This window comes from Acartia tonsa, chromosome 2, assembly GCF_053477335.1.
Source record: "Acartia tonsa isolate MP-2025a chromosome 2, ASM5347733v1, whole genome shotgun sequence".
NCBI classification, from domain to species: Eukaryota; Metazoa; Arthropoda; class Copepoda; order Calanoida; family Acartiidae; genus Acartia; species Acartia tonsa.
The window spans coordinates 6,152,332-6,175,941 of record NC_137261.1 but is presented as its reverse complement, the minus strand read 5'-3'; the positions used below and the strand labels follow the sequence as shown (position 1 = coordinate 6,175,941).

At 32.7% G+C, this 23,610-nt stretch overlaps 4 protein-coding genes across 5 annotated transcripts in view; 3 read left to right on the top strand and 1 right to left on the bottom strand.

The window, feature by feature from the left end:
• Window positions 1–373: 373 nt before the first annotated feature.
• Window positions 374–3,175, top strand: LOC145312689 (uncharacterized). The gene is made up of 4 exons (XM_080151948.1): window positions 374–451; window positions 1,627–1,737; window positions 2,217–2,346; window positions 2,967–3,175. The coding sequence occupies exons 2-4, from the start codon at window positions 1,631–1,633 to the stop codon at window positions 3,129–3,131; spliced, it is 402 nt and encodes a 133-aa protein (XP_080008074.1). The 5' UTR covers window positions 374–451; window positions 1,627–1,630; the 3' UTR covers window positions 3,132–3,175.
• A 277-nt stretch (window positions 3,176–3,452) lies between these two features.
• LOC145312688 (uncharacterized) lies at window positions 3,453–5,253 on the top strand. The gene is made up of 4 exons (XM_080151947.1): window positions 3,453–3,632; window positions 3,970–4,098; window positions 4,439–4,562; window positions 5,155–5,253. The coding sequence occupies exons 1-4, from the start codon at window positions 3,495–3,497 to the stop codon at window positions 5,232–5,234; spliced, it is 471 nt and encodes a 156-aa protein (XP_080008073.1). The 5' UTR covers window positions 3,453–3,494; the 3' UTR covers window positions 5,235–5,253.
• A 476-nt stretch (window positions 5,254–5,729) lies between these two features.
• LOC145335019 (uncharacterized) lies at window positions 5,730–7,062 on the top strand. The gene is made up of 2 exons (XM_080180698.1): window positions 5,730–6,258; window positions 6,662–7,062. Exons 1-2 carry the CDS (start codon window positions 5,736–5,738, stop codon window positions 6,733–6,735), a joined length of 597 nt encoding a protein of 198 aa, XP_080036824.1. The 5' UTR covers window positions 5,730–5,735; the 3' UTR covers window positions 6,736–7,062.
• A 490-nt stretch (window positions 7,063–7,552) lies between these two features.
• The window catches only part of LOC145335007 (rifampicin phosphotransferase-like), a 39,940-nt gene continuing 23,882 nt past the window's right edge, over window positions 7,553–23,610 (bottom strand). The window contains exons 28-42 of one of the 2 annotated variants that reach the window (XM_080180680.1): window positions 21,714–21,771; window positions 21,467–21,604; window positions 20,975–21,046; window positions 20,221–20,302; window positions 19,862–19,939; window positions 19,421–19,479; window positions 18,803–18,875; window positions 18,041–18,141; window positions 17,563–17,649; window positions 12,530–12,631; window positions 11,583–11,644; window positions 10,727–10,817; window positions 9,788–9,829; window positions 9,227–9,266; window positions 7,553–7,752 (exon numbers count right to left, since the gene is read on the bottom strand). In XM_080180680.1, coding sequence (XP_080036806.1) covers window positions 7,644–7,752; window positions 9,227–9,266; window positions 9,788–9,829; window positions 10,727–10,817; window positions 11,583–11,644; window positions 12,530–12,631; window positions 17,563–17,649; window positions 18,041–18,141; window positions 18,803–18,875; window positions 19,421–19,479; window positions 19,862–19,939; window positions 20,221–20,302; window positions 20,975–21,046; window positions 21,467–21,604; window positions 21,714–21,771 — 1,194 coding nt within the window. In that variant the 3' untranslated portion in view covers window positions 7,553–7,643. Of the gene's footprint in view, window positions 7,753–9,226; window positions 9,267–9,787; window positions 9,830–10,726; window positions 10,818–11,582; window positions 11,647–12,529; window positions 12,632–17,562; window positions 17,650–18,040; window positions 18,142–18,802; window positions 18,876–19,420; window positions 19,480–19,861; window positions 19,940–20,220; window positions 20,303–20,974; window positions 21,047–21,466; window positions 21,605–21,713; window positions 21,772–23,610 lie in introns of both variants that reach the window. The other variant, XM_080180688.1, reaches the window with a different exon arrangement.

The following is a 23,610-nucleotide window of genomic DNA, read 5'->3' as shown; positions in this document are numbered from 1 at the left end:
AGAGGGTATTTTTTATCTGAAGCTAAAAACTTTTACACAGACTAGCATTTTGTGCTTTTCATTATTTCCAGATTGGAGAGTGGGACTAGAAACTAGAGTAACATTATTTTCATAGTTTTAAGGATCTTGACTTAAAAGAACCAGCCATTTCAAAAGTATATTAAACTTCTCCAAAAGTTTAATCGATTTGGTCAAGCCTTGTCTGGGGTCTCCTAGCCAAAAACCAAAAACATTCATTGAATAATTAATAAACTTCCCCTTTAAACTGTCTAGTCGATTACGAGATAATTATTATTAATTACATTATTACATTCACACAACTTGTGACTTTGTAGAAGAATATGATTAGTTGATGAGCGTGACCGCTAGGTGGAGGTGGAGCTGTATCTGTGTTTACAACAGACAAATGTTTACAGGAAAAATATCTAGAGAGGCAAACTTCATTCTATCAGTAAGTATTAACGAAGCTTTTCTATAGTTAGGATTGGTCCGTCTGGAACGGATAGCTTTTTTCTTAAATTTAGGAATTTTAGAATTGTCCTATCGATTTTAAACTTTGCATGGTGATTCCTGTAGAAGTTAGGTACGATTTAGAAAGCTTAGCAACTCTTTAATCGTAAACAGAAAGTCCGTACGTCCATTAAAACATGTTGATTTATAAATTTTAATGTAATAATATCATCAGATTGATCTGATTTTTGGAATACTGATTCCTATGACAACAAAGTACATTGTTAAAAGCTAAGCACCTCTATAACGAAGTCCTCAAAATGTATGTCCTTAAACATTTTCCAGTATTTAAACAGTTTTGCAACAAACTTACCTACAATTTAGTTTAAACTTATACATTTATATTCTGATTATACAGTTTTGACACTCTACAAGTATTAATGTTTGTTTTTCCTACTGTTTCCGAAATTCGCTTTTATGGATGTTGCCATCCTTGTTACAACTAAGGGGGAGGGGGGGGGGTGTAGAGAGGTTTGATAACCCCTGGACAACAGGCATGGATTTAATTAATTTTCAATGTTCATCTTTTCGTCCCCCGTAATTATTTGCATACAGTATACATACACCCACATTAACAAGTATCATCCCCAACCACTCCTTCATTTTATTTAGTAAATTTTTTTGGGAAGTGGGGGGCGGGTCTGCACACCCTCTTTATCTGTTTTTTCTTATACAATAAAATTTTTTTTTTAAATCTTGAAATTAGAAAATAATGAAATATCATTTATGTCTTTTATTGCCTTTTTATGGCCTGTTTATTATCTCTTCTAAAACACAAAAACAATTTTACAGAATATAATTGCTTATTCCAGTCTGCCAAATATTAAACCTATTGGACATTAAAATTGATTTAAGATTGTTTAAAACCCTTTTATAATTCGCCTCTATTGAAATTATGAAATAGGTAAGCCTTGAAGGACACTGCGTTTTATTTGAATCATAATTTGATTAACTAACACTTCTGCTAATGTAAACTTACAACATCTTTGAAACCGCAAATAATTGTAAAAGCACAAACTGGATAATGAAATATCCATTTTGGATTATGTCTCTTTTTGCTTAATACTTACTTAATAATGACAACATTTGCATGTTATGACACATAATAAATTTCAGGTGTATGGTAGAAAGATCAACAGAGCTGAAGCGAAAAACTTTTCAGATGCTATCAAGAACAAATTCCACAGTTTCTACGGACTCTACGTGGACTGATAATGGGTTTTCAAGGTATTTTTAACTACTTTTTAAAAAAAGTTCTGCGTGTTATTTTTGATAATGGTTTTATTAAGGCTTAGTGTCAGTGTCTTTTAGAATGGTTAAGGCTGCAGATTGCATAAATATTTGGCGACTGCAGTTAAATTATGGGTTACTTTTTGTAGCTGGCTAAGACTTTTAAATAAAAAGCAGCGCTGAATGCTTGACTGCTTATTCTTTTAATGATTATACTGCCAATCTTTTAAGTAGGCTTGATAATGTCAGGATAATGAATTATTAAAATGAAATATTTTTGCTTTTAAAACCCTGATTTCCTAATAAACTCTAATAGATATAAGTAAAATACACATTAACTAGATATTTATATCAACAATTTTTTACAAGGATAAAGTCATTTAACTATAAAAGTTATCTTTCACAAAAGTAGCTTTAATAGATCAATATAACTTCCATTGTCTTCTCCTTACATTGATTTTTGTATATTTTTTCAGTAAGCCCAAATTATCAGAGAAGCTGTCGGATATTTCCCTGTGTCCCATGGATGCAGCCAAGGATCCTGAATTTTCTCCAAAAACTCCAAGAAGTAAACATTCGGAGATCAGATTCACAACTTTGACACAGGTACTACCATCAACTTTTTAAAAACTTTTCTTTACTTTGGATGGCTGCGGCTGAGGGTTGCTTTCAATAGAGACAGCAGATTGACTTAAGGTTGCTGCGGCTGAGAATGGAGTAATTATAATTTTACGACTGTAGCCAAGAGTGTCTTTGGCTGATAATTACTAAATGTCCCTTACGCTATGTTTAGCTTATTCTTCTTCAAAGCTTCCCGGCTGTTCTTCAGCTTTGTATTACAGTGATTACATCATATAAAAAGCCCTTTGACTAAGGGTAGCTGTGGGTGACTGCGACTGGTTTAGGTATAGACTTAATGACGCTTAGTTGGGTTGTGACTGAGGGTGGCTGATTTGAAATTTAGTGACCGTGGCTAAGGTTTAGTGGGTGGTTCAGTCAGCCACGTGGCTGAAATCAAGGCTTAATTGGAAGCTTACGAAGCAACTCGATTGATAGTGACTGTGACTTAGGCTACCGAGTCTGATTAATACATTTTTTAGGGATTGGGCAATTATGAAAATAAAAGAACATTTTATCAAAGATTTTTTCACTTAAAAATTTTTACAAATTCAAAACTTACAAAAAAATTATAATGTTTTTCATCTGTAATGAATATTATTTTTAAGGAATCGGCTGCACCTAAAGTATTGAAACCTAGTGAAACGAAGGCTGACTTTGATTGTTATTTTGGTATTGATCTAGCTGATGAAGATGAAAATCAGGGACTGGTTCTTAAAAATTATAACAACAAGCTCATGCATGGGTTATGTAGGAATTTAAAGTGTTTGTAAATTTTGTATGAACACATCACTATGGTTGTTTATAAAGATTTATCTCGAAAGTTGAACCCATATGTAAGTTTATTTGAGGTCCAGGGAAGGTTTGAAACTATTTGGACGTCCAAGGGGGGCGGTAAAGGGGTGATTACCCCCCCCCCCAAAAAAAAATTAGTTTTCTTCAAAATTTTACCCCCCCCCCCCCCCCCAAATAAAAAAGCTTGGACGCCCCTGGACTACCCCTACCAAGAGAATTCGCCCCTAAAAAATATCTGTTTAGCAGTTTGACAGATCTTAAGAACGAGAGATAAAGAAACACACACACACAAACATTCTGTTACATTTATATATTGATGAATAATATAATATTTATTATAGATGAAAAAAACTATAGTAGTTAATATAACTGGGATAATTAAGAACCAGGATGAGGAAATGCCAAAAGAAGAGAAACCAAGTGTACAACCTTCAATTAATAATGAATTACTGAGTAAAAAGTCTATATTTGTTGCAAAGGTAAAGTATCCTTACAGTGTTTAAAGTTATATTTTCCTGACAATGATCATTTTATAAATCCTTCAATTTCTGATACAAAATATTGGTAATCTTTTTTCAGTAGGACTTTGAACTCTGATTAACATCTGCTGGATTAGAGCCGATTCATTGCCATACTGAAAAATCATATATAGCATCGTATTAAAGACAATTTTGAAATTTTCCACAAAAAATTAATCTAGTATTAATCTTATAATTTTTCATTTTAATATCCGCGAAAAGTTATCTAATACAATGCAAGAAATATACATTCCATTATCTATTCTTTTCTCTGCTTTTACATAAATTAATCTAATAGGAACTGATTGAAAAGGCTCGATTGGCTCCAAGTGAAACTAAAGCAGACCTGGATTGTTATTTTGGTATTGACCTGGAGGACGATTCTGATGAAGATAATGAAGGGGATAATGACACATTTGAAGTTCAGGTTGGTATTAGGAATTATTGTTCTACTAATTGTTTTAAGAAAATATCGAGCTGATCATCAAATATCGATTCCCCACAACTTATAGGTGGCTGATCGATTTCTGCTAATATAAACTTGATTATTATTCGATGACGTCATAGTTATGACTGACATAGTAAAGTTGACTTGAAATAGTTTTTCATAAGTTGTATTATCTCTTTTCCATGTTTGGTAATGGGAAAAGTAAAAGTAGGGGGAAAGGGGGGGGGGCAGCGACATTATCGGTTCAGCGGTTAGCGTGATCCTTCTTTTTAAAAGCACGCACTTACAGATCTTGTTTTTTTTACATAAGAATTTTAAGGTTGATGCAGAATTACCACGGAAGAAATCTATTTTTGTGGCGAAGATTTTTGAGGATGATTCTGAAGATGATTCAGAAGATAACTTGAAAATAAAAGAGAAAAACAATAATGTTATAAAGAAAGGTGATGTTATTTTTTGTATTTTATAAAACCAGCGTACATCGGTTTGTCCTTCAAAATGTGTACTCAGCTACATTGTAGGGTAGATAGGCGCCTGATATTTTGTGTGTAGATTCCCAAAAACACGAGGCATATTTAAGAAAATTAGAACATAGGCAATCAGTCTTTTCTTCTTCTTTATTTTTTTGTCATGTTATTTTTAGTAGCAAAGTTAGTCCATCTATATTTTTTGGTGCTCGCTACTTATGGATGTTGTTATCCTTATTTTTCGCACTAATAAAACTAATTTTCTTACTGCCCCTCCTGTGGACAGTATTGTCTATCCTATTATATAAAGTACTAAGGTTTTTTGTCTAGTGCTAAAGATATCAATAAATACTAAACTGACTAAGTTTTCTTTTATATGGATCCTTCACATAGGTCACGAGTTGGTTTTAGGCTAATGTAATTGTAGATTTAATCTTTAGTATGGTTTAAGCTATTTTCTGTCCTCTATCTAAGATAAATAAAGAGCCGTCTAGATGTTAGTGGCACATCCGCTAGTGTTAAATAAAATAAGTATACATAGAAGAAAACAATGTTGACCAATTATTAGGTAGTGCAGCATCTTATGGAAATGAAATATCCTTAACAATTCTCCATGAAGTACACAGGAACGACAGGGAAGCCAGGTAAAGAAAAAGTGGAGCTTTCCCTCAAAGTTCCTATCAGTCATTGAACTCCCTCCCTTCTTGAAAAAAAGGGAAGAGGTATTTTTTCGATGCCTAACCACTGCGGATAGTCTTAGCTTTTCGGGGCTACCCAGTGCCAAATTTAACTAACCTGGCCTGACCTAAACAAATCCCCACCTACATTATTTTCAATTTATTCCAAACTAAGAAAAGGGTTTTCTTTGCTCGTCAAGGCACTTGAAAGAAATTACCAATAATTCCTCACGTTTTTTCAAGAAGATCCAGTCCTGTAAACCTAATTAAATCAATAATTCGTGGTAGAAATATGAAACGTAAATATCGTAAAGTTAAAAAGCTCTAAAACTAAAAGTTACATTGAATGATTTATGATAATAGCTGTCCACTTTATAAAACTTTTAGGAGACAGCAATTTTAGAGGTCCTTAGATAATACAAATAAAAACGCAAAAAACAAAAAATTTACTTTCAATCTTAGGAAACAATCCATGCTAATTGGGAAAATCTTTGAAGAAGAGCTAGAAAAGGTGTGCATGGAAAAATCCGCAAGAAAACTGACACAGCAGCCAAAAAGATCAATCTTTATCGCTCAAATATTTGAGGACAACGAAATAGAAGACAGAAAGGACAAATCAAAGGACAAGAAGAAAAAAACCTCAATGTTAAGTTTATCTCCAAATTATTTGGAAGGTCGAAAAGAATCAAAATTTTCGAAATCATTTTTTCTTTCAAATATGTTTGGTGAAGCTGATTATGAAAAAGGTGAAAAAGTGAAAAGCAAAAAGTCTATTGTTCTTCCTGTACCAAATATACAAATAGAAGAAGGTATCACCAAAGAACCTCTAAAAAGAACATCCAACATTATTTCATCTACTTTTGTTGCTAACATAGTTGATGAAAATGGGATTGTGAAAGATGTGAATAAAAATAATGATGTTGGTGAAATGTCAGAAAGAATGTCGAGAAGTGGCAGTAATTCTAGCATTATTACCAACAGCTGTTTGGCTCCAGGTAGACACATTTATAGTGAGAATGGTCAAGTCAATCAAATTTTCTTGGCTAGCATAGGAGTTAGAGTTTTCTTAGCCTAGGCCTTAGATTTAAAGACTTTTATCTCAGACTCAGAAATATTATAGGATTTGGTCTAATGCTATAATGAATCGAAGAATGAGAATACATGGTTTGGTGTGTATAATAACGTTATATTAAAATATAAAGTTTTTTTAATTCTATAATAATTTTATATGTATGTATATATATAAGCAAATATATGCTAGCCGCTGCGCCTCTAGAAGACTACGTTGTAAAGGAGAACCCTATCGGTTCAACGGTAAGCAACATCCTTTGGTATAAACAGCCAGACACACAGATACAAGACATCCTGATACTTTAGTACATAAATTGTATATTTTAGATTTTGATTTGAAGCGAAGAAAACCAAGTAATTCAAGAACTTCTAACCATAGTGGTGATGATATTTCTCCATAGTCTCTACATATTATAAAGGGAAAGAACAATATATGTACACTAAATTGTTTTACTGCTCATTATTCAAAAGCTTCTAACTGTAAAATTTCACACAGAACAATATAAGAAAAGTTGAATTTTTGATTTGAATAAAAAAGGGCATTACAAAGGTAATTAATGTGCAATTAATAATACCAGTTTATTTGTTAATAGATTTGAACAATTGCTGAAAGCTATTAAAACAAGAAACCATTTCTCGTATTCATTCGAATCCGGTGGATAGGAACCGATTCTCATCCATATGAAAAAACTATGTCTTGCATCGTATTATATCCAGCTAGCTTTCTACAAATATAAAAATGTACAATCATAAGATTAAAACCATTTTTTTTAGCAGGTGCCTTCGGCACCTCGGGGCTAAAAAAAATAGTTTTAATCTTATAATTGTATATTCTATATCCGCGGAAAGTCGTTTATAATACGATGCGAGAAATTTACTATTATCTATTTATTCTATTCTACAATTATAAAAACCAGTTGATTATGTAATATCCTTTAACAATTACAAAAAGCTAATAATTTATTGCATTATTGTATTATTGACAGCTTTCTGCGAAATTAAAATGAATAACCAATTTTGTTGGCCCCGAGGTGCCGTTGGCCTCAGCTAACACAACTGATATTTTTGATATTTTGATATTTTTGGAAAATTGTCTGTAATAAGATACTATGTATGATTTTTCAGTATGTCTGAGAACCGGTTTCAATCCAGCGGATACTAACCGGTTTGCATAGCCATAATTTTGTAAATATAGAATATTATAGTAAAAAATCAAAGTAAGGCGACATTCTTTATTTTGTAAATATATTTCAGAAACTAAATTTCTGTATATTTCTTTAATAAATGTAAGTATAAACAAAGATATATCTTAATTTTTGAAGACTTTTCCAAGCTTAGTAACAATAGTAATGTTATCACCAGTTTTAAAAAATTTTGTTGCTCCTCTGACACCAACCAAACATGGCAACCCATACTCCCTAAAATAGATTTGTTAATCTAGATGGTCAATCAGACACATTAATCCGTCAAAATTAAATAGGAATGCTTATATTTGGTCACTGAAATAATATCATTTCCGAAAGCAAGCTGGCTTTTATTCCAACACTCTGTTGCTGGCTCATTATAGGGATGAAATGAAAAAATAGCTGCAGTTGCATTTTCTAAACTACAATACAGTCTGGATTATGAATCTACACTTTCTATATTTATTTTCTCAAGGTTTTGAATTTCATTGAATTCAATCATTTTCTAGATATTTATTAGGGTGGGTCGATTTTGGACATTTTTTTTCTGAGACCTAAGCGGGGATCTGCAAATGATTTGTATGAGTATAATACACCTCTGGATGATTTAAAATTTATCCTAAGTCTTAAAACCGCTGACGACCAGACATTCAATTGTCTAGCTATTTGTAAACAGGAGTCAAATTTTTTTTGATTCAAAACTATGGCTTCATGGTGCTCCTGTGGTAATACGGCAGCAGACGGACGGGTAGTTTACAGAGTTGCTACGCAGTGGCTTATCACGTCAAGCCTTCTGCACTAATCCTATTATATCACCATTCACCTCATGAACGCAGATGACCCCGTTGCGCAGCGGTCAGATTGGACTGGCTAAATAGGGGAGGGGCACGGACACTTAGCAACCCCGCGCCCCTCAGGCAACTATACAACCGGGAGATGGTGCCTTCCCTTTTACTACAGCTTACCCCACAGAATGTCTACCGCCGCGGGCTACGCCCTTGTCTCCCACACCCCCTTCAAACCTAACCTATTGTTATAATCTATTTTGTATATATATAGTAACCACCCATTGTAAATGTATTCAGTTAAATATAATTTCTGTATGAGTAAATCCTGCTAGTTTGTTTTGGTAGAATACTTCAAGGCTAGGGGCTCGTTGGATTCGAACTCGCAACCGGTGAGCTGAAACGCTTCGGCTTACCACACTCCCAGGAAAGGCATTGAGGAGTAGAATCAAGAACTTTTGACCGTTTCAAAAAATCTCGTTCCTAGCCTGAGAAAATCTAAAAAACCTCTACAAATTAGACAATTCTCAATAAACCTTTAAAAATTGTGGGTTTTTTAGTGATTTCTAAGGCTAGGAACGAGATATTTTGAAACGGACAAAGGTTCCTGATTCAGCTCCTCAATGCCTTTCCATGGAGCACCATGAAGCCATAGTTCTGATTCAAAAAATTTTTTGAATGTTGTCTTTGCATATTAATAAGTAATGAAATATATTTTTTAGTGGTCGCGTTCTAAAACTCAATTTTTTAAATTCTTTTTCGGTCAGAAATGTTTTTAGGGTTAATTTTATCTGTTGCATATCCCCTCTTTGTCTAATTCCGATATGAACCCGCCCTAATATTTATATCTTTCCTTTTTTACAATAACCTTACAATAGGTATAAAATTTGATCTACAAAACTGTATTTTATATAAAATCTGACCTTGCAACTACAGCTCCATGTGAAATCAAACCACCAAGCTCTAAAATACAAAGGATAAATTCATATTTTAACAATTGGGTTAAACAAATAAACTGAAGAGTTAAGTTTACATAGCATACTTCAAAGTGATGGAAAGAGAGATAGAAAGAAAGAAAAAGACAAGTTTAGCAAAGTTAAAAACCTACATTATGAAAAAGATTAAAAAACAGTCAACTAGTAGTCTTGCTAACAATAGGAAAATCTACACTAACAAAAGTCAGACCACTAGATGTAGTAGATAATCATTATGTAATTTATATATTTATGAGAGAGAAACAAGAAAATCACGGAACATTAAAAGAATAACGTTTATATAATTTTAAGCATGACCGACAGGCAGACTGACCAACAATGTATAGATAATATATGCATATCGCATAGGAATCTTCACTAAAAATTTTAGCTCTCCATTTTTATTAGCAGCCAAGAAAATCACATCTTCCTTATTGCGTAACGGACTGACTGAAGGACAGACAAAGTGAATTATAGAATAACCTCACTACTAAAAATTTCTAGATTTACCTGTTACAACACCCTCCAACATTGGAAAATAAGGAGACCAACCTAAGATGAATAAATATCAAATATGAAAATAAAAGAAATACTGATTATATTAAGTTTGCACGTCATCTTAATAACATACAATTATCTATTAACAAGGATGACAACATCCATAAAAGCGAAGCACTGAAACGGTAGGACAATTGGACATTAATACTTGTATAGTGTCATAACTGAATAATCAGAATATAAATGTATAAGAGTCGATGGAAAATTGTAAGTAAATTTGTTGAAAAACTGCTTTATACAGAATTATGTTTATGGACATACTTACATTTTTAGAACTTGCTCATAGAGTTGCTTCGCTTTTAATATTGTACTTTAATGTCCCAGGAATCAGAATGCCAAAAATCAGATCAATCGGATAATTAGATCACATATGAATTTGTTGTTAAAAGTAAAAAATCAACATGTTTTAAATGGACGTACGGACATTCTGGTAATGGTTATAGAGTTGCTACGCTTTCTAAATCTTACCTAACTACTACAGGAATTACCATGCAAAGTTTGAAATCGATAGGACAACTCTAACATGCCTAAATTAACGAAAAAAGCTATCCGTTACGGACGGACGTACGGACGGACCGACCCTAATTATAGAAAAGCTTCGCTTTTAAAAATATATGTGTAACTCTAAAAGTCATAAAATCTCAGACAAAAAAATGTATCACAAAGATGTTAATTCGAAAAACTTTTTAACTTAATAATATCAAGGATCTAAGGAATAAGACAATTGCCGATAATTTGATGTACATCCCTAATGATCAAGTTATCAAGCTAACGTATAAGAAAACATTATTATAAACTTTTGGGACTAGTGTAATTAACAGCCCAAAGTCCCCTTCCTCCCTGTAACAGAATAGATTTTTAACTGGCCTCTAGAATGTTTAAATTGTATACCTATATCAGTACTGGTGGTGATTAGAATTTCTCCAGGTTTTATGGTACAGGCATCCTCCAATCTGGTCACCACTCTCGCGTGTCCATGTGCCTAGAATTTGAAAAGTATGTGCATTATAAAATAATAGTGGCTTCGCCCTAACATCTAGAGGCTCCTATTTGAAGGTAAAGGTATGGGCAGAAAAATAGCATTAAACTATTTAAAGAATTGATTATTTTAAATAACCAAAAACTATCCTGGAGCATAAGTAAAGCTTCCCTTGAAAGAAGAACTTAATCAGTTGAGTAGTTAATGAAATCTTAAGCTTCAGACCAAAAACTTTACTACTTTAAATTATAAAATGAAAACAGTAAAAGTGTCTGACTATGACGTCAGAAAAAATTAACAAATAACCAATGTGAGGCCGCTATATATTTTACCATTGTGAATACTGGCTTCTCATTGGTTAATTGTTATTTTTTTCTGACGTCATAGTCAGACACTTTTACTGTGGCCTTATAAAATGTTTTTTTTTCTTTTTCAATCTAAATGTTCCCGAAATGACTGGATTTTCATGGTTATTCCTTTAGTTGGAAAGACAATACAGATCGCAAAAAATATGTCGTTTTAAAACCAATTTGAAGCGACAGACATGCAAAGAAAATAATCGAAGATACTTAGGTCAGGGGCTACAAAAGGGGTGTTTACTAGGTCTTCCTCCCCCTCAATAATTTTTTTATAAATATGTAATCACCACCACCTCCAACATAAAAATTTTGATGGAGCCATAGGCATCATCAAAAGTTTTGGAGTGTTAAAGGAATATAGGTACCCGGCCCCCATGTCACCCTATTATTAAAAGTCAAAACTTGTTACCACTCCAGAGCAAGCTGGTGTTCCAGTTAGGGAGCTATCTGATGTACACTTCTCAATACTTTCTAAAATAATTAATTATCAAGCTGGTGTTCCAGTTAGGGAGCTATCTGATGTACACTTCTCAATACTTTCTAATATAAATAATTATCAAGCTGGTGTTCCAGTTAGGGAGTTATCTGATGTACACTTCTTAATACTTTCTAATATAAATTAAAGGATGTAAAGATGAAAATATGTTACATAATTTTAGTTTGAATATCAAAATAAAATCAACAATAGTGATAATTTCTTTGATCCCTATTAAAGTAAATTTATTGTTTATTTATGTCTTTCAAATAAATTAATCATATCATATTTTCATTAAAATAGATATTGTACATTACAATGTAAAATACTTTCAGAAAGCTAACAACAGAAAATTTTAGATTAAAAAAATTCTAATAATTAACTTGCAACTATGTCCCTAGAGACCTCTAAAGGTTTTGAGGTCGGGGGGGGGGGGGGGGATTAATTATTTTATTTGATGTAAAATAATTTTTGTTGGGAAGATATTTTATTCTAGGGCGATTTGTCTAGGGAGGGTAGTGGTACCCTAACCAAAGACATAAATAAACCTTTCAAAGACCTATGATGAGCTACTTTGTAAAGGAGAAACATTTTAAATACAATTAAAAGCTGAATAAACAGAAAGGTAATAATGGTAATTATAAATATAGTTGGCCGTTAGGCATTGGAATCCTTTCAAAATATTTCAGAAGTCTATCTCATTTGACAGCCGAGTAAATACTTACAGACTGAGACACAGCTGAGTCATAGAATGGATTCTGTAGAATAGTAAAAAAAAATTAAAGTCTGTATCATAAAGCAGCTCTACAACTCAATATCATTGTGTAATGTGTACGGATAAAAATATAAAGCAGCCTTACTCCTAAAGTATAACTAATTACCTGAAGTTCCTGAACCATGGAAGAAGTTGGCATCTACAATTTCCGGAAGTATCTCGTTACCCAACCTGCCAATTAATTTCCGCCGCTTTCTTCGTTTTTCAACTAAAACAAAAAAATCATAGAACAAAACAAATGAGGAGGAATATTTTACAAATTTAATTGGTAAAATGGAAAATTAAAAAACTGATTACAATTGAGTTCTTGGTATCTAAGGGCTCGGCATTTGATGGAGGAGGATGAAATAGGCTAAAAACATTTAAATCGCACATTTGAATTGAAATAGATAATAACCGACCGTCATAAATCTTGCTAATTTTTGTGATATTTACGTTGACAAAAAAAATACGGGAATAGTCCCTTTCGTAACATCGCCCCATAAGGGGCGATTCGTCGTATTTTTAAAATGGCTTTTTATAGGTTATTTTAGGTTATATTGAGTTAGGTGATTGCCCCACAGGGTTAGGTAATTGGCCCCGCAGGGTTAAAGCCCCACGCAGGGGCTAAAAATAGGAGAAAAACTACTGTGAAAAATACGAAGAATCGACCCATAAGGTGCGATGTTACGAAAGGGACTATACCCAAAAAAATACTAACATTAAGAGAAACTTTAAGATAATAACTTTTTTGACCCTGCCAATATGACTCCAGTCTTAAGTTATTTTATAACAACGACAAATAAGTTTTATCCTTTTATTCCTGGCGCAAATACGGTTATAGAATTTCTTCCAAAGAATTTACTTAAAGAAAACTTCTATTTTAGTCTTTACATTTTAATTCCAAATTATCTGGTATTTCAAAATATATATAAATCACGGTTAGACCCTCAGATGTCAAAACTTTATTTTAGTGTTTGGCCAAAATGACTTAGCAATTGTATCTGTAAGTACGTCTAATAACACCCTTTGCTATTTTTAAAATCCTAGAAAATTTTTTTTGCAAGAAAATTGCATAAATTCGCAACCTTTTTTAGAGCCACTACATAACTCGAGTTTTAAAACTTTTTATATAAAATCCTTTTTACAAAAAATATCAATAATTACTTAAAATTAAACCTGAAAGAAAAAAAATCTTATTACACGTGTTAATTTGCATGTTTTAGGTCTTTTTTTGAGGAAAGTATAACTTCCACATTTTTGACAATAATATATTTTTTTAACATTTCAAAGTAAAATATAATAAAACTTAAACGATTTTTCTTGAATTATCAGTTGAAAATTTCATCAAACATGCAATTTAAGTGATGAAAATTTAATAAAATCATTTTTTGAATGTTTAGATTTACCAATTTTCTACATTTAAAACAAAATGTTAACAAAATTTAAAAACATTCTAATATATAACTTTAAAAATCAATAACATTTTATAAAATGATGTTTTAAAAAATAAATCATTAAAAGGTTTAAAAATGCATTTTAAGTTGCTTAAAATTAAAACGAGAATATCTTTTTACACTTTATTCTTTGTAATAGAGATTAATCGTCATTTGCTGAAAATGAAACATTTAATAAACTAATTGAATCTTTTTGTGACCATGTTTAAACTTTTTAATTTTTACACTAAGGTGTTTTTTAATGAAAATCTTTGTTGAATTCTCTTTTGCGACAAAAAAAGAAAGGGATTTTTTTACTATTTCTAGGTTATCTTATGTAATTTAAACTATATAATATGAAATAATTTTTAATTGTCTTTCTTTTGAGCAACAAAACACTGTAAAATGTAACATATATGCAAAAATAACAATTTTTTTAATGAATATTATAATATCCTTATATGACATTGCGTCAGAGCTTATTCTTTAGATCATATGTTCATGAAAAGTAGTCATAAACTTGGAGGGTTGCGCTATTTATTAGAATATTAAATAAACTTGAATGGTAAAAATATTAGCATAGCCTTTGTCAATTCAAATGCTTTAGGTATATTATTCGGAAAGTTAGTTAAAAAAGAGAGAATTTGCTGTGTATACTGTTGAAAGACTTTCAAAAATGTAAATTACAAAGCAATCCTAAAAGATCGGGTCGTAGGCGAGTCTTAGTCGGGGGTTTTCTGATAGCAAATATTGCGTTATTGGTATACAATGTAAAAAAAAAACATTTTAAAGAAATTCTTTAAATAAAACCCAACGTGTATTGACAGTACAAACATCTTAATGCTAGCAGACATATGTTTATCAACATTTGCAGAAAACTATTTCCACAAGAAAAATTATTCAGGTTTCTACTTCACAATTTTAAATATTTCTTTCTAATAAAATGTTTGACATATATCGTATAATCATTTACCAAAAAAAATATTTTGATAATTTAGATTTCAGAGAAGATTAATCCTTTCAAAAAACTAAGACGACATTTTGCATCTTCTGTCATGACATTTTAGAAAAAATATAAAAAACCAAAATTTAGTATGAAAACTATTTTCATCGATTTTTCTGAAGGTATTATCGTATTCTGTGGCTTTGTTATTATCATTTACTTATATCGAAAGTGCCAAACATTGTACCCTAACTTATTCATTTAATAAAAAACCAAGCGTGAAATATAAACAAAAAATACTATAATTTTGTTTCTTTTGAATCCTTATTTGTATCGCAGCTGCTCTATTATAGAGCACTAGCGGCTTCGCCCCTAGCCTCTAGGGGCTTTGCAATTTTTTTTTTAATTTGGGGGGAGGGGTATTTTTTTTTTTTTTTTTTGGGGGGGGGTGTGTGTCCCAGGTTCAGGTTAGGTTAAGTAAGGGTTTAATTGGATTAGTGCTCTGCTTAAAACCTTTTAAGTTTAAGTTTAGTGGGCTCTTTTGCTCCTCTATTTGTACAATAGATTATAAAAATACATCCTTACATCTGATAAAAATGTCAAATGTTTTACTGAGGTCAAGGTGCTATCGATTAAAAAAAACTTAAAGTGAATAAAAATCAGTAAATAAAGTAAAAATAGAATTTTAAATAATCTTAACAAGTATGTTTTCCTGATACTAATTGCCTAAAGTCCTCTAATCCTTTCACCTCCCTTAAATATTACTCATCTACTAAAGGCAGAAATTAATCCATAATAATTAAAAGGGAATAATGATTCATCATCTATAGTTCTATCCAAAGTTCCTGCTTAAGTTAGTGATTATTTAATAATTAGTTTTAAAATAATCTTTTTATGAAAATCAAAAATCATAGAATGGCTAATTATCCGTGTATTTTCAATAAATTTCTGAAAAATTTCTATTTTTACTTAATTAAATATTAGTTTTCAGAATTAGTTTAATAATTTTAGTGTAAAGGAGTTTTTTTGCGCAAAATTTATATGCAATTTATTTTCATAGGAAGATACTCTACAACTTACAAAGTCATTTATATTTATTCTGCTGCCATTTAACCCTTACAGATCGGGGGGGGGGTCATATTGACCCCCCCCTCTAGTTTTTTCAATGTCATTTTTTTTGTAGGTAAGATGGAGAGATGTGACTTCATGACTTTTTAAGTTTAGTAATTATGCGCCGGCAAGAGTTAATTTTATTAGGATATCTGGTCTGTGTCGGTCGTGGTGTCCGGTCAAAGTCAGTTGGGTAGCACCAAAATTTAAAAAAAAATCTAAATAAATCTTAATTTCTACATTATGACTTTTGTGAAAAATGTAGAAACCTAAAATTTTTTTGGTGAATACTGAGATATCAATGACCTTATGAGAAAAGTGGTGTTATGACCGTTTGACCGCACCCTGACCGACTTTATGACCGATTTTTGTCCGGCTTTTACTACAGACATATATCATGAATATCGTGGCTTCTATTACAGCTAGAGACCTATAATTTTTTTTGGTAAATTCTCGAGCAACAATAAACAGTTAAAAATATTAATTGGCGCCGCCAACCGCCGTTTTACCGCCGTAACCGCCGAAAATGGCGGTTTCCGTTATTTACCGTTTTTCGGCGATGATCAGAAAAAGTAATTTTTTTGTTATGAAAAATAAAAGTTCGTCCTAAAATTTGGTCATCCTAGCTGCAAAATTGGCCGCTCTACAGCTGTTTTAAAATTTAGCGGCTGGCCGCTAAAAAGCGGCTAAGGAGCGGCCTGGCCGCTATGACTAGGAAAAGTAATTTTCTCTAAAAATACACATGAACCACCAGAAAAAAATTTTACGTCTCTATCTGTAACAGAAGCTGAGATAGAGGGGGGGGTCAATATGACCCCCCCCCCCCCCGATCTATTAAGGTGGGAATTGGGGCCCGATCTGTAAGGGTTAAGAAATATTCGAAAATTTCCATTGATTCACTTGACAATTAATCATTATAACTCATAACTATCTTTATCCGTATGTTTGTCTATAACATTATTGGGTAATTCCTTCAATAGCGCCATCATATCTGGTATTTTCATAACAAAGTTCTTATATGGCTGTCATATGAGATAGATAGCCAACAGTAATTTCATGTAAAGATTTCCAAACAACTACTGCATTGCTTTGTTTGTCAGTCTGCTTTTGATTAATTTCATTTTTGTGCTTCGCTAATATAAATAATATCCTTGTTAATGTTAACTCTAATTAAATTATAAAATTTGAATAGATGTAAAAGAGGTAAGGATTTTAATTTGAATGAAATTAAAATTAAAATTTTATCCTTTTGTACTAAAGTAATTAGATCTTTGCAACAACAGAGCAATGTTGCAAGTTTTTAGATCTTACAAAAGTTATTATGTTCAATAATCTCAATAACTGCCTTTTTCTCATTATTTAAAAAAATATAAACTGGGAGACCTACCTCCCAGGTGCTCAGCTACATGTAATTATTATGGAAACAAAATGGATTAATTATTATTTGTATCTTACAACAGTTTGGCATGTACTCTAATAAATTGAAACAAGTGGCCTGCTAAAATAACCATCCACTGCACTCCCTCAACCCCATCCCCTCCCCTCCTACTGGATTAGCGAACTGACCAATACAGAGGTCAACATTAGCAAGCTAAATTAGAGACCATTATTTCCCTGATACAATATCCACGTATTATAATGTATATTCGATATCCATTGGAAACAACTTACTTAGACTAGGATGGTTTGTTTGTTGGACAAGTTGAACAAGTTCTTGATAAGTCATGTAATAAATTTCTTCTGGATTTGATAAAACACCTAAATAAATAAATATTTGATTATTATAAAACAATCTTCATAATACTAATTATTTCGATTTCTGCCTGCTACAGGTTCCCAGAAAAATTGCCCTAATAACCTCAAAAATAAAATGTAAAAATTGAAGTGTTTTTTTTAAAGGGGACAAACTTTTAGCCGAAGTATCCCGATTGACTTCATTTTTTTACGTCAATCTGAATAGTTATGCCACTCTTTGTAATTTAAGTCTTAATTCTGCCGATAAGGCAATATTTGTTATTTTTTCAGAGGTAAGGCACTAAGAGGAACAAATAAAGGTTTAATGTGTTTAGCAAAAGTTATCTAAAACGGATATTAGTTTTTGAGGGGCTTATTAGTTTTCTTTACTACACCTACATCTAAAAGTACCAACCTTGTGCAATGAGCTTTGTAGCAAGAAATTGGATTCCTTGTCTGATTTGATCACCAGTTTTGATTAACATAGACTTGCTTTCTTCTCGCTTTGCAACTGATCTAACATAATTTAAAATGCATTATTCACTCTTAAAAAATTTGAAAGGCAATTTTACCATTTATGACTCGCTTATAAAGGTCAAACTTGTTTTGAGTAATGTCGAAATGATCTCTACCAACAAGGTTTATAACCAATATGAATGACAAATGTAAGTAGAATTTTTAATAACAGTATAATTCCCATTCCAATATCCCCTCCCTCCCAGAATTTAAATCAACCTAAAATATTAGGAAAATTTAGATATATTGACGGAGTTAAGCTGGTTTTGAATTGTAGCCAAGGGGAAGTGGATATGGGAGTGAGAGATATAGAAAAAAACGCTGTAAGAATGTTTCCCTAAGAATTAACTATAAAAATCTGGGTCGCTAGTATCAATCAATATATTATTTCTTGGATCTTACACCAGATTTTCATTCTAATAAAGTTAAATAAGCAGCGGGCTAAAAAAACGATTCCCTCCTTCCACACAATGTAAGAACTAACCGACCAATAAATGACACGGGAAATAGCAACCTAAATTGACGAACATTTTTCCCATATGTCATAAAATTCACGTACATTCTTCATCTATTCTTGAATCTAACTAAATGTCCAATTATAAAAATCACACTTACGAACAACCCTAAATATGAAGAGACTTTGCTACCTAAACTTTGTTACCTGTGTGCTCTGTTGATAAGATAAAGAATAGCTCTATTTAATTTAGACTTGTAATCCATGTTTGCTTTACTCTAATCATTCATAACTTAATAACTATTTCTAGTAACTTATTATTCATTTTCTGCGGATAATTATATGTAAAGTTAACTACATTTTTGTTGGATATTTGTTTATGAAACGTTACCCAAGGTGTTAGGACAAAAGAGGAGAGATTCCATTCTCTTAGTTATCCTTGGTTGTTGGAAATTACGTTTAAGTGGCATGCTAAGAGGTAATTGACGAGGTAGGTAATTTTATCTGAAATGACCACCCCCCCCCCCCCACTATATTGAAATATTCTGACAATTACTGAGCAAAACATCAGCTGATGTCCGTATAAGTTGATATATTATTACTTGGATGTTGCACTAGATTTTCAGGTACACTGATCAAATGATGCTCGCAGCTGGCTAAAATAACGATACCCCACATCCACCCCTTTTACCCCATCCCCTCCCCTCCTACTGGATAACGAACTGACCAATAAATGAGGTCCATATTAGCAAGCTAAATTTTCCCCCGGCAATGTCCTCATATATCCTATATCCATGCCCTGATATGATATAAGTAATGATTCCTGATCTGAGCCTTTCTTCTTGTCCTCCCTCAATATCTCTTGTAGGGTCAGGATTATAGGACTAAAATATGATATGTTATTGATAACATCGCATTATGGTCACTTTTCCATGAATGAAAAACCAATGGATAAATTACAGGCTTGAAAGTAAACTTGTTGCAAAGCTGCTTGAAGAAATGATACAGGTTAAGGAAATACCCACATTTTAGGAAATAGAGATGCTTCGCTTATAAAATTTTACTTTGTTGTCGTATGAATCATTATTCTAAAAGTTAGACGAATAGGATAATAAACTCACATAAAAAATGTAATCTAAAACCTTTTAAATTAACAGTTTTTAAATTAAAGTACGAACATTATGGTTAAAATACGAGCTAGGTGGCCAGCCATACGGACGGACCTACCCAAATAACAAAAAGCTTCGTTTTTCAAAATAATTTTACCTAAAATCCTCTCTCCATGGTTGGGATTGTAGTTCAAATTCTTTGAGACTTCTGTGGCCGTACTGTGATAAAAATTCTCTAAAAGTAAAATTCCCTTTTTAGTATCGAAGATACTTTGTAATTCGAAATGTCCGTCCGTTCATCCGTTGGAAACGTAATAGGGGAATTTTCTAAACAATTAAATGTATATTTGTTGAATAAAAATACATCAGTACGTGATACTGTTTAAGGAAATACTTACATTTTTAGGACTTGATTATGGAGATGAAAATCTTATGACATGGTACTTTGTTTTCCTAGGAATAGTTATTTAAAAAATCAGATGAATAGGATAATTTATCAGATAAAAAATATCTTACTGAAGTCCGTCATTAAGATTATGAATCAGCCATTGTTGTGCAGATTCTGTATTTGCTGATTGAAAACCATCCTGCCAACCAACTTAAAAACAACAAATTTGTATGCATACAAGTATGGAAATATATATAATACACCCTTACATCAAAATAGGTTGCTGTAGCTAAAATTTTGAAAACTACTGAACCGATTGAGTTCTCCATTTATGGGACATTGACCCTGGGATGAATTTAGGCTTATTTTCTTATTCTTAAATCTTATTATCAGATTTAAGTTTCGATTATTTTAGGCTGCTGTTTTCTACCCTTTCCTTTTCCTTTTAATATAGAGCCCCTAGATGCTAGAGGTGAAGCCGCAAGTTAATAAATAAAACAAACAGGGGCGAATCTTGGATTTGCATCAATTTCCATTGTTTATGTACTGTTATTACATGCACTTTTGAAAGACTAAAAACTCATTTACTATCTTTAAAAATCGGCAACGCCCTTACATTACAAAAGGACAGACAGTAACAAATAAAAGAGTAGCTTCACTACTATCAATATTGGGGTATAGTCCCTTCTATGGCAACGCACCTTAAGGGGCGATTCTTCGTATTTTTCACCCTGCGGGGGCCTCTAACCCTGCTAGGCCAATTGGCTAACCCTGTAGGACAATCATTTACCCAATATAACCTAACCTAACCTAAAATAACCTATAAAAAGCCATTTTAAAAATACGTTGCCATGAAAGAGACTATTCCCGAATATTGGGTACCTGTGTTCTTAATCTTCTGTGTCAATATCTCAATGCCCAATGGTACTCCAGCTGATTCTACGCTTGTACTATCTAAAAGAAATTTACATTAAAAGCATTTTGATAATTATTTTAAATGATCTATCACATAGATTGACTTCATTACTAATAATTCTAATTTTAACATAATTAGATTTTAAAATCTTACAAATTTCACTGCTCTGAATATTATGCGTGTCAAACTGCTTATTTGTTTTTAAATTTAAAAAAACGATTTCTCTCAAACTGCCTACATTCCTCTCCCCCCTTATTTTAAAATAAATTGAAAATATTGGGGAGGGTATTTTTCGTGTTTTATTACTTTAACCCAGGTTAGGTTAGGTTGAATTGGGCACTGAATAGCCCTGCAGGGTTAGGCATAGGAGAAAAACTACGCTTATCCTATATTTAAAATTTATTTAAAAAATAAGGGGAGTGTTTTGCAGTCATTCTGACAGACACAATATCAATTACCCAAAGTTAGAATATCAGCAAGTTCCATGAGAAGTTCAGGTTTCCATTCCTGTTTTCCTCCAGCAATTGCCAGGAACACGATGGTCTGGCAGGCAGAACTTATCTCGCTGTTCTTTACATGCAAGAAAGCGGCTCGTCCTGACAAAGAAAAATATTGGATTACCATTTTTTAAAGACATCTAATATTGGATAACACAATCGGTGATTATCGAGACAGAAAAAGCTTACTATTTTTTTATTACGTTACCTAAAACTGGGAGAAATTTGTCTATTTCTGAAATAATCTCTTCACAGCTATCTTTGTCCTAAAATAATGGATTTTTCATCACTTGGATCTTATACCAGATTTTCAGTTCCTCTAATATAATAAGTGAAACTTGTAGTGAGCTAAAATAACGATCTTAACCCCTCCCCTCCTACTTGATTAACGAACTGACCTATAAATAGCAGGGAAAATAGCCACATAAATTGACGACAATTTTTACCATGTCATATTTACGAATAGTCAATAACCAATCAATACTTCTTATTAAGTCAACAACAAAATACATTGAAGGCAATAAAATGCACCTCCTTCTGACAAATATGGAAAAAATATATTTAAATTTAATAGAGATGTTTTTATTTAAAATTCTAAAACTTTTTTTTCTTCTATATTTGATGACGTTGGTATTTTTGGGTTCCATTTAAGATTTAAAATTTGTAATGTATTTATAAATAATATGTAGGGATCCTGTCAAACTTTAATACTTGGATCAAATATTTTGGCACAATTCTATATGAACAACTTTTAAAACATGTTGTTTATTGATTGATTAGCCTCCAGGGGAAATCTCGTCAGTTGATGAATTTTTGTGTTCTGTTCAAGTTACGCCCTCGTCAAGTTTCAGAAAATTCGCCGCCAGAACAGGCTGAGTCCATAATGATAAAACAGTTAAATGTGTGGGGTTTTTGGGGCAGTTAAACAGGTGAACAGTGTCATGGGGGGTTTGTTTGCAGAGCGGGCATTTATCTTCTATATTATCGTCAATTCTGTGTAAATAAGAGTTTAGTAATCTACTGTAGCCAGATCTTAGTTGAGATAACTGTGAGCGTACAGATCTTGTTAGATTGGCCTCCATTTTGTTGACCTCTGGTGGATTAACCTGAAGTACTTTGTTGGGTGGATAGTTAGCCAAGATTCTCGATACTTCTCTAGTATGGATTATCTTTTGCTTTGCTTTCAGGTTGTCTCTGGATACAGGTAGGAGGTCTTGTATTTCATGTCTCATGTTTTGGATGGTTGGTTTTAAGTGAGATCTTGGTGGTAGACGTTTATGAACGTGTTTGTATCCAGGGTGTCCAGGGATATGGTTGGTCAACAGAAATTGTTTAGAGATCATTTTACAATGATCTTTGATAGGTAGGATTTTAGATTCTCTGTGGATGTGTTCTTCAGAAGCCATAGCCAGGTTGCCTGTGATAACTTTTAAGGCTTGGTTTTGGATGGTTTGTAGTTTTTGCCAGCTAGTTTCGGAGATAATGGGGCTCCAGATTGGGGCAGCATACTCCAGTACACTGCGTACTATGGCTTTGTAAGTCATGGACAGGGTTTCCTGGTCTTGCCCCCAGGTGGCGCCTGCCAGGGACTTCATAATGTTGACTTTGGTCTTTGCAGAATCCACTGTAGCTTTAATATGGTGACAGAAAGTGTACATGGTGTCAAAAGTGACACCAAGTAGTTTAGGTTTCAGCTCCAATTTTACCACTTCATTCTTAATTACGACAATTGGGTGTTCCTTGAACTCCTTTGTGTCTGGTGTAAATAAGGTTACTGTGGATTTGGTAGGAGAAACTTTTAGCTCCCTCTCCTCAAGAAAGTCTAGCACTTCAGTTATTGATGGCATCGGCAAGTGTTGCATGTGGTTTACCTGTGGCATATATGCTGATGTCATCGGCATATTGGACAACCACAATGTTCTTGGGAGGGTTTGGTAGATGGCGGAGGTAAAAGTTAAATAAGATAGGAGAGGTGACAGCTCCTTGTGGTACTCCTGCTCTAACATTCCGACTTTTAGAAAGATGATTTCTAAAGTTGACCTTGGATTGACGACCTTTGAGATAGCAGCAAAACCATCTTTTGAGGGCGCCAGGGATGTTGGATT

What these genes read in the sequence shown, in the direction of transcription:
- LOC145312689 (XM_080151948.1), top strand. Translation starts at nt 1,631, where the DNA reads ATGGTAGAAAGATCAACAGAGCTGAAGCGAAAAACTTTTCAGATGCTA. An exon ending in ACTGATAATGGGTTTTCAAG is followed by an intron (nt 1,738 to 2,216) that starts GTATTTTTAACT and finishes ATATTTTTTCAG; the next exon opens with TAAGCCCAAATTATCAGAGA. An exon ending in GATTCACAACTTTGACACAG is followed by an intron (nt 2,347 to 2,966) that starts GTACTACCATCA and finishes ATTATTTTTAAG; the next exon opens with GAATCGGCTGCACCTAAAGT.
- LOC145312688 (XM_080151947.1), top strand. Translation starts at nt 3,495, where the DNA reads ATGAAAAAAACTATAGTAGTTAATATAACTGGGATAATTAAGAACCAG. An exon ending in ATGACACATTTGAAGTTCAG is followed by an intron (nt 4,099 to 4,438) that starts GTTGGTATTAGG and finishes AAGAATTTTAAG; the next exon opens with GTTGATGCAGAATTACCACG. An exon ending in CAATAATGTTATAAAGAAAG is followed by an intron (nt 4,563 to 5,154) that starts GTGATGTTATTT and finishes ACCAATTATTAG; the next exon opens with GTAGTGCAGCATCTTATGGA.
- LOC145335019 (XM_080180698.1), top strand. Translation starts at nt 5,736, where the DNA reads ATGCTAATTGGGAAAATCTTTGAAGAAGAGCTAGAAAAGGTGTGCATG. An exon ending in CAACAGCTGTTTGGCTCCAG is followed by an intron (nt 6,259 to 6,661) that starts GTAGACACATTT and finishes TGTATATTTTAG; the next exon opens with ATTTTGATTTGAAGCGAAGA.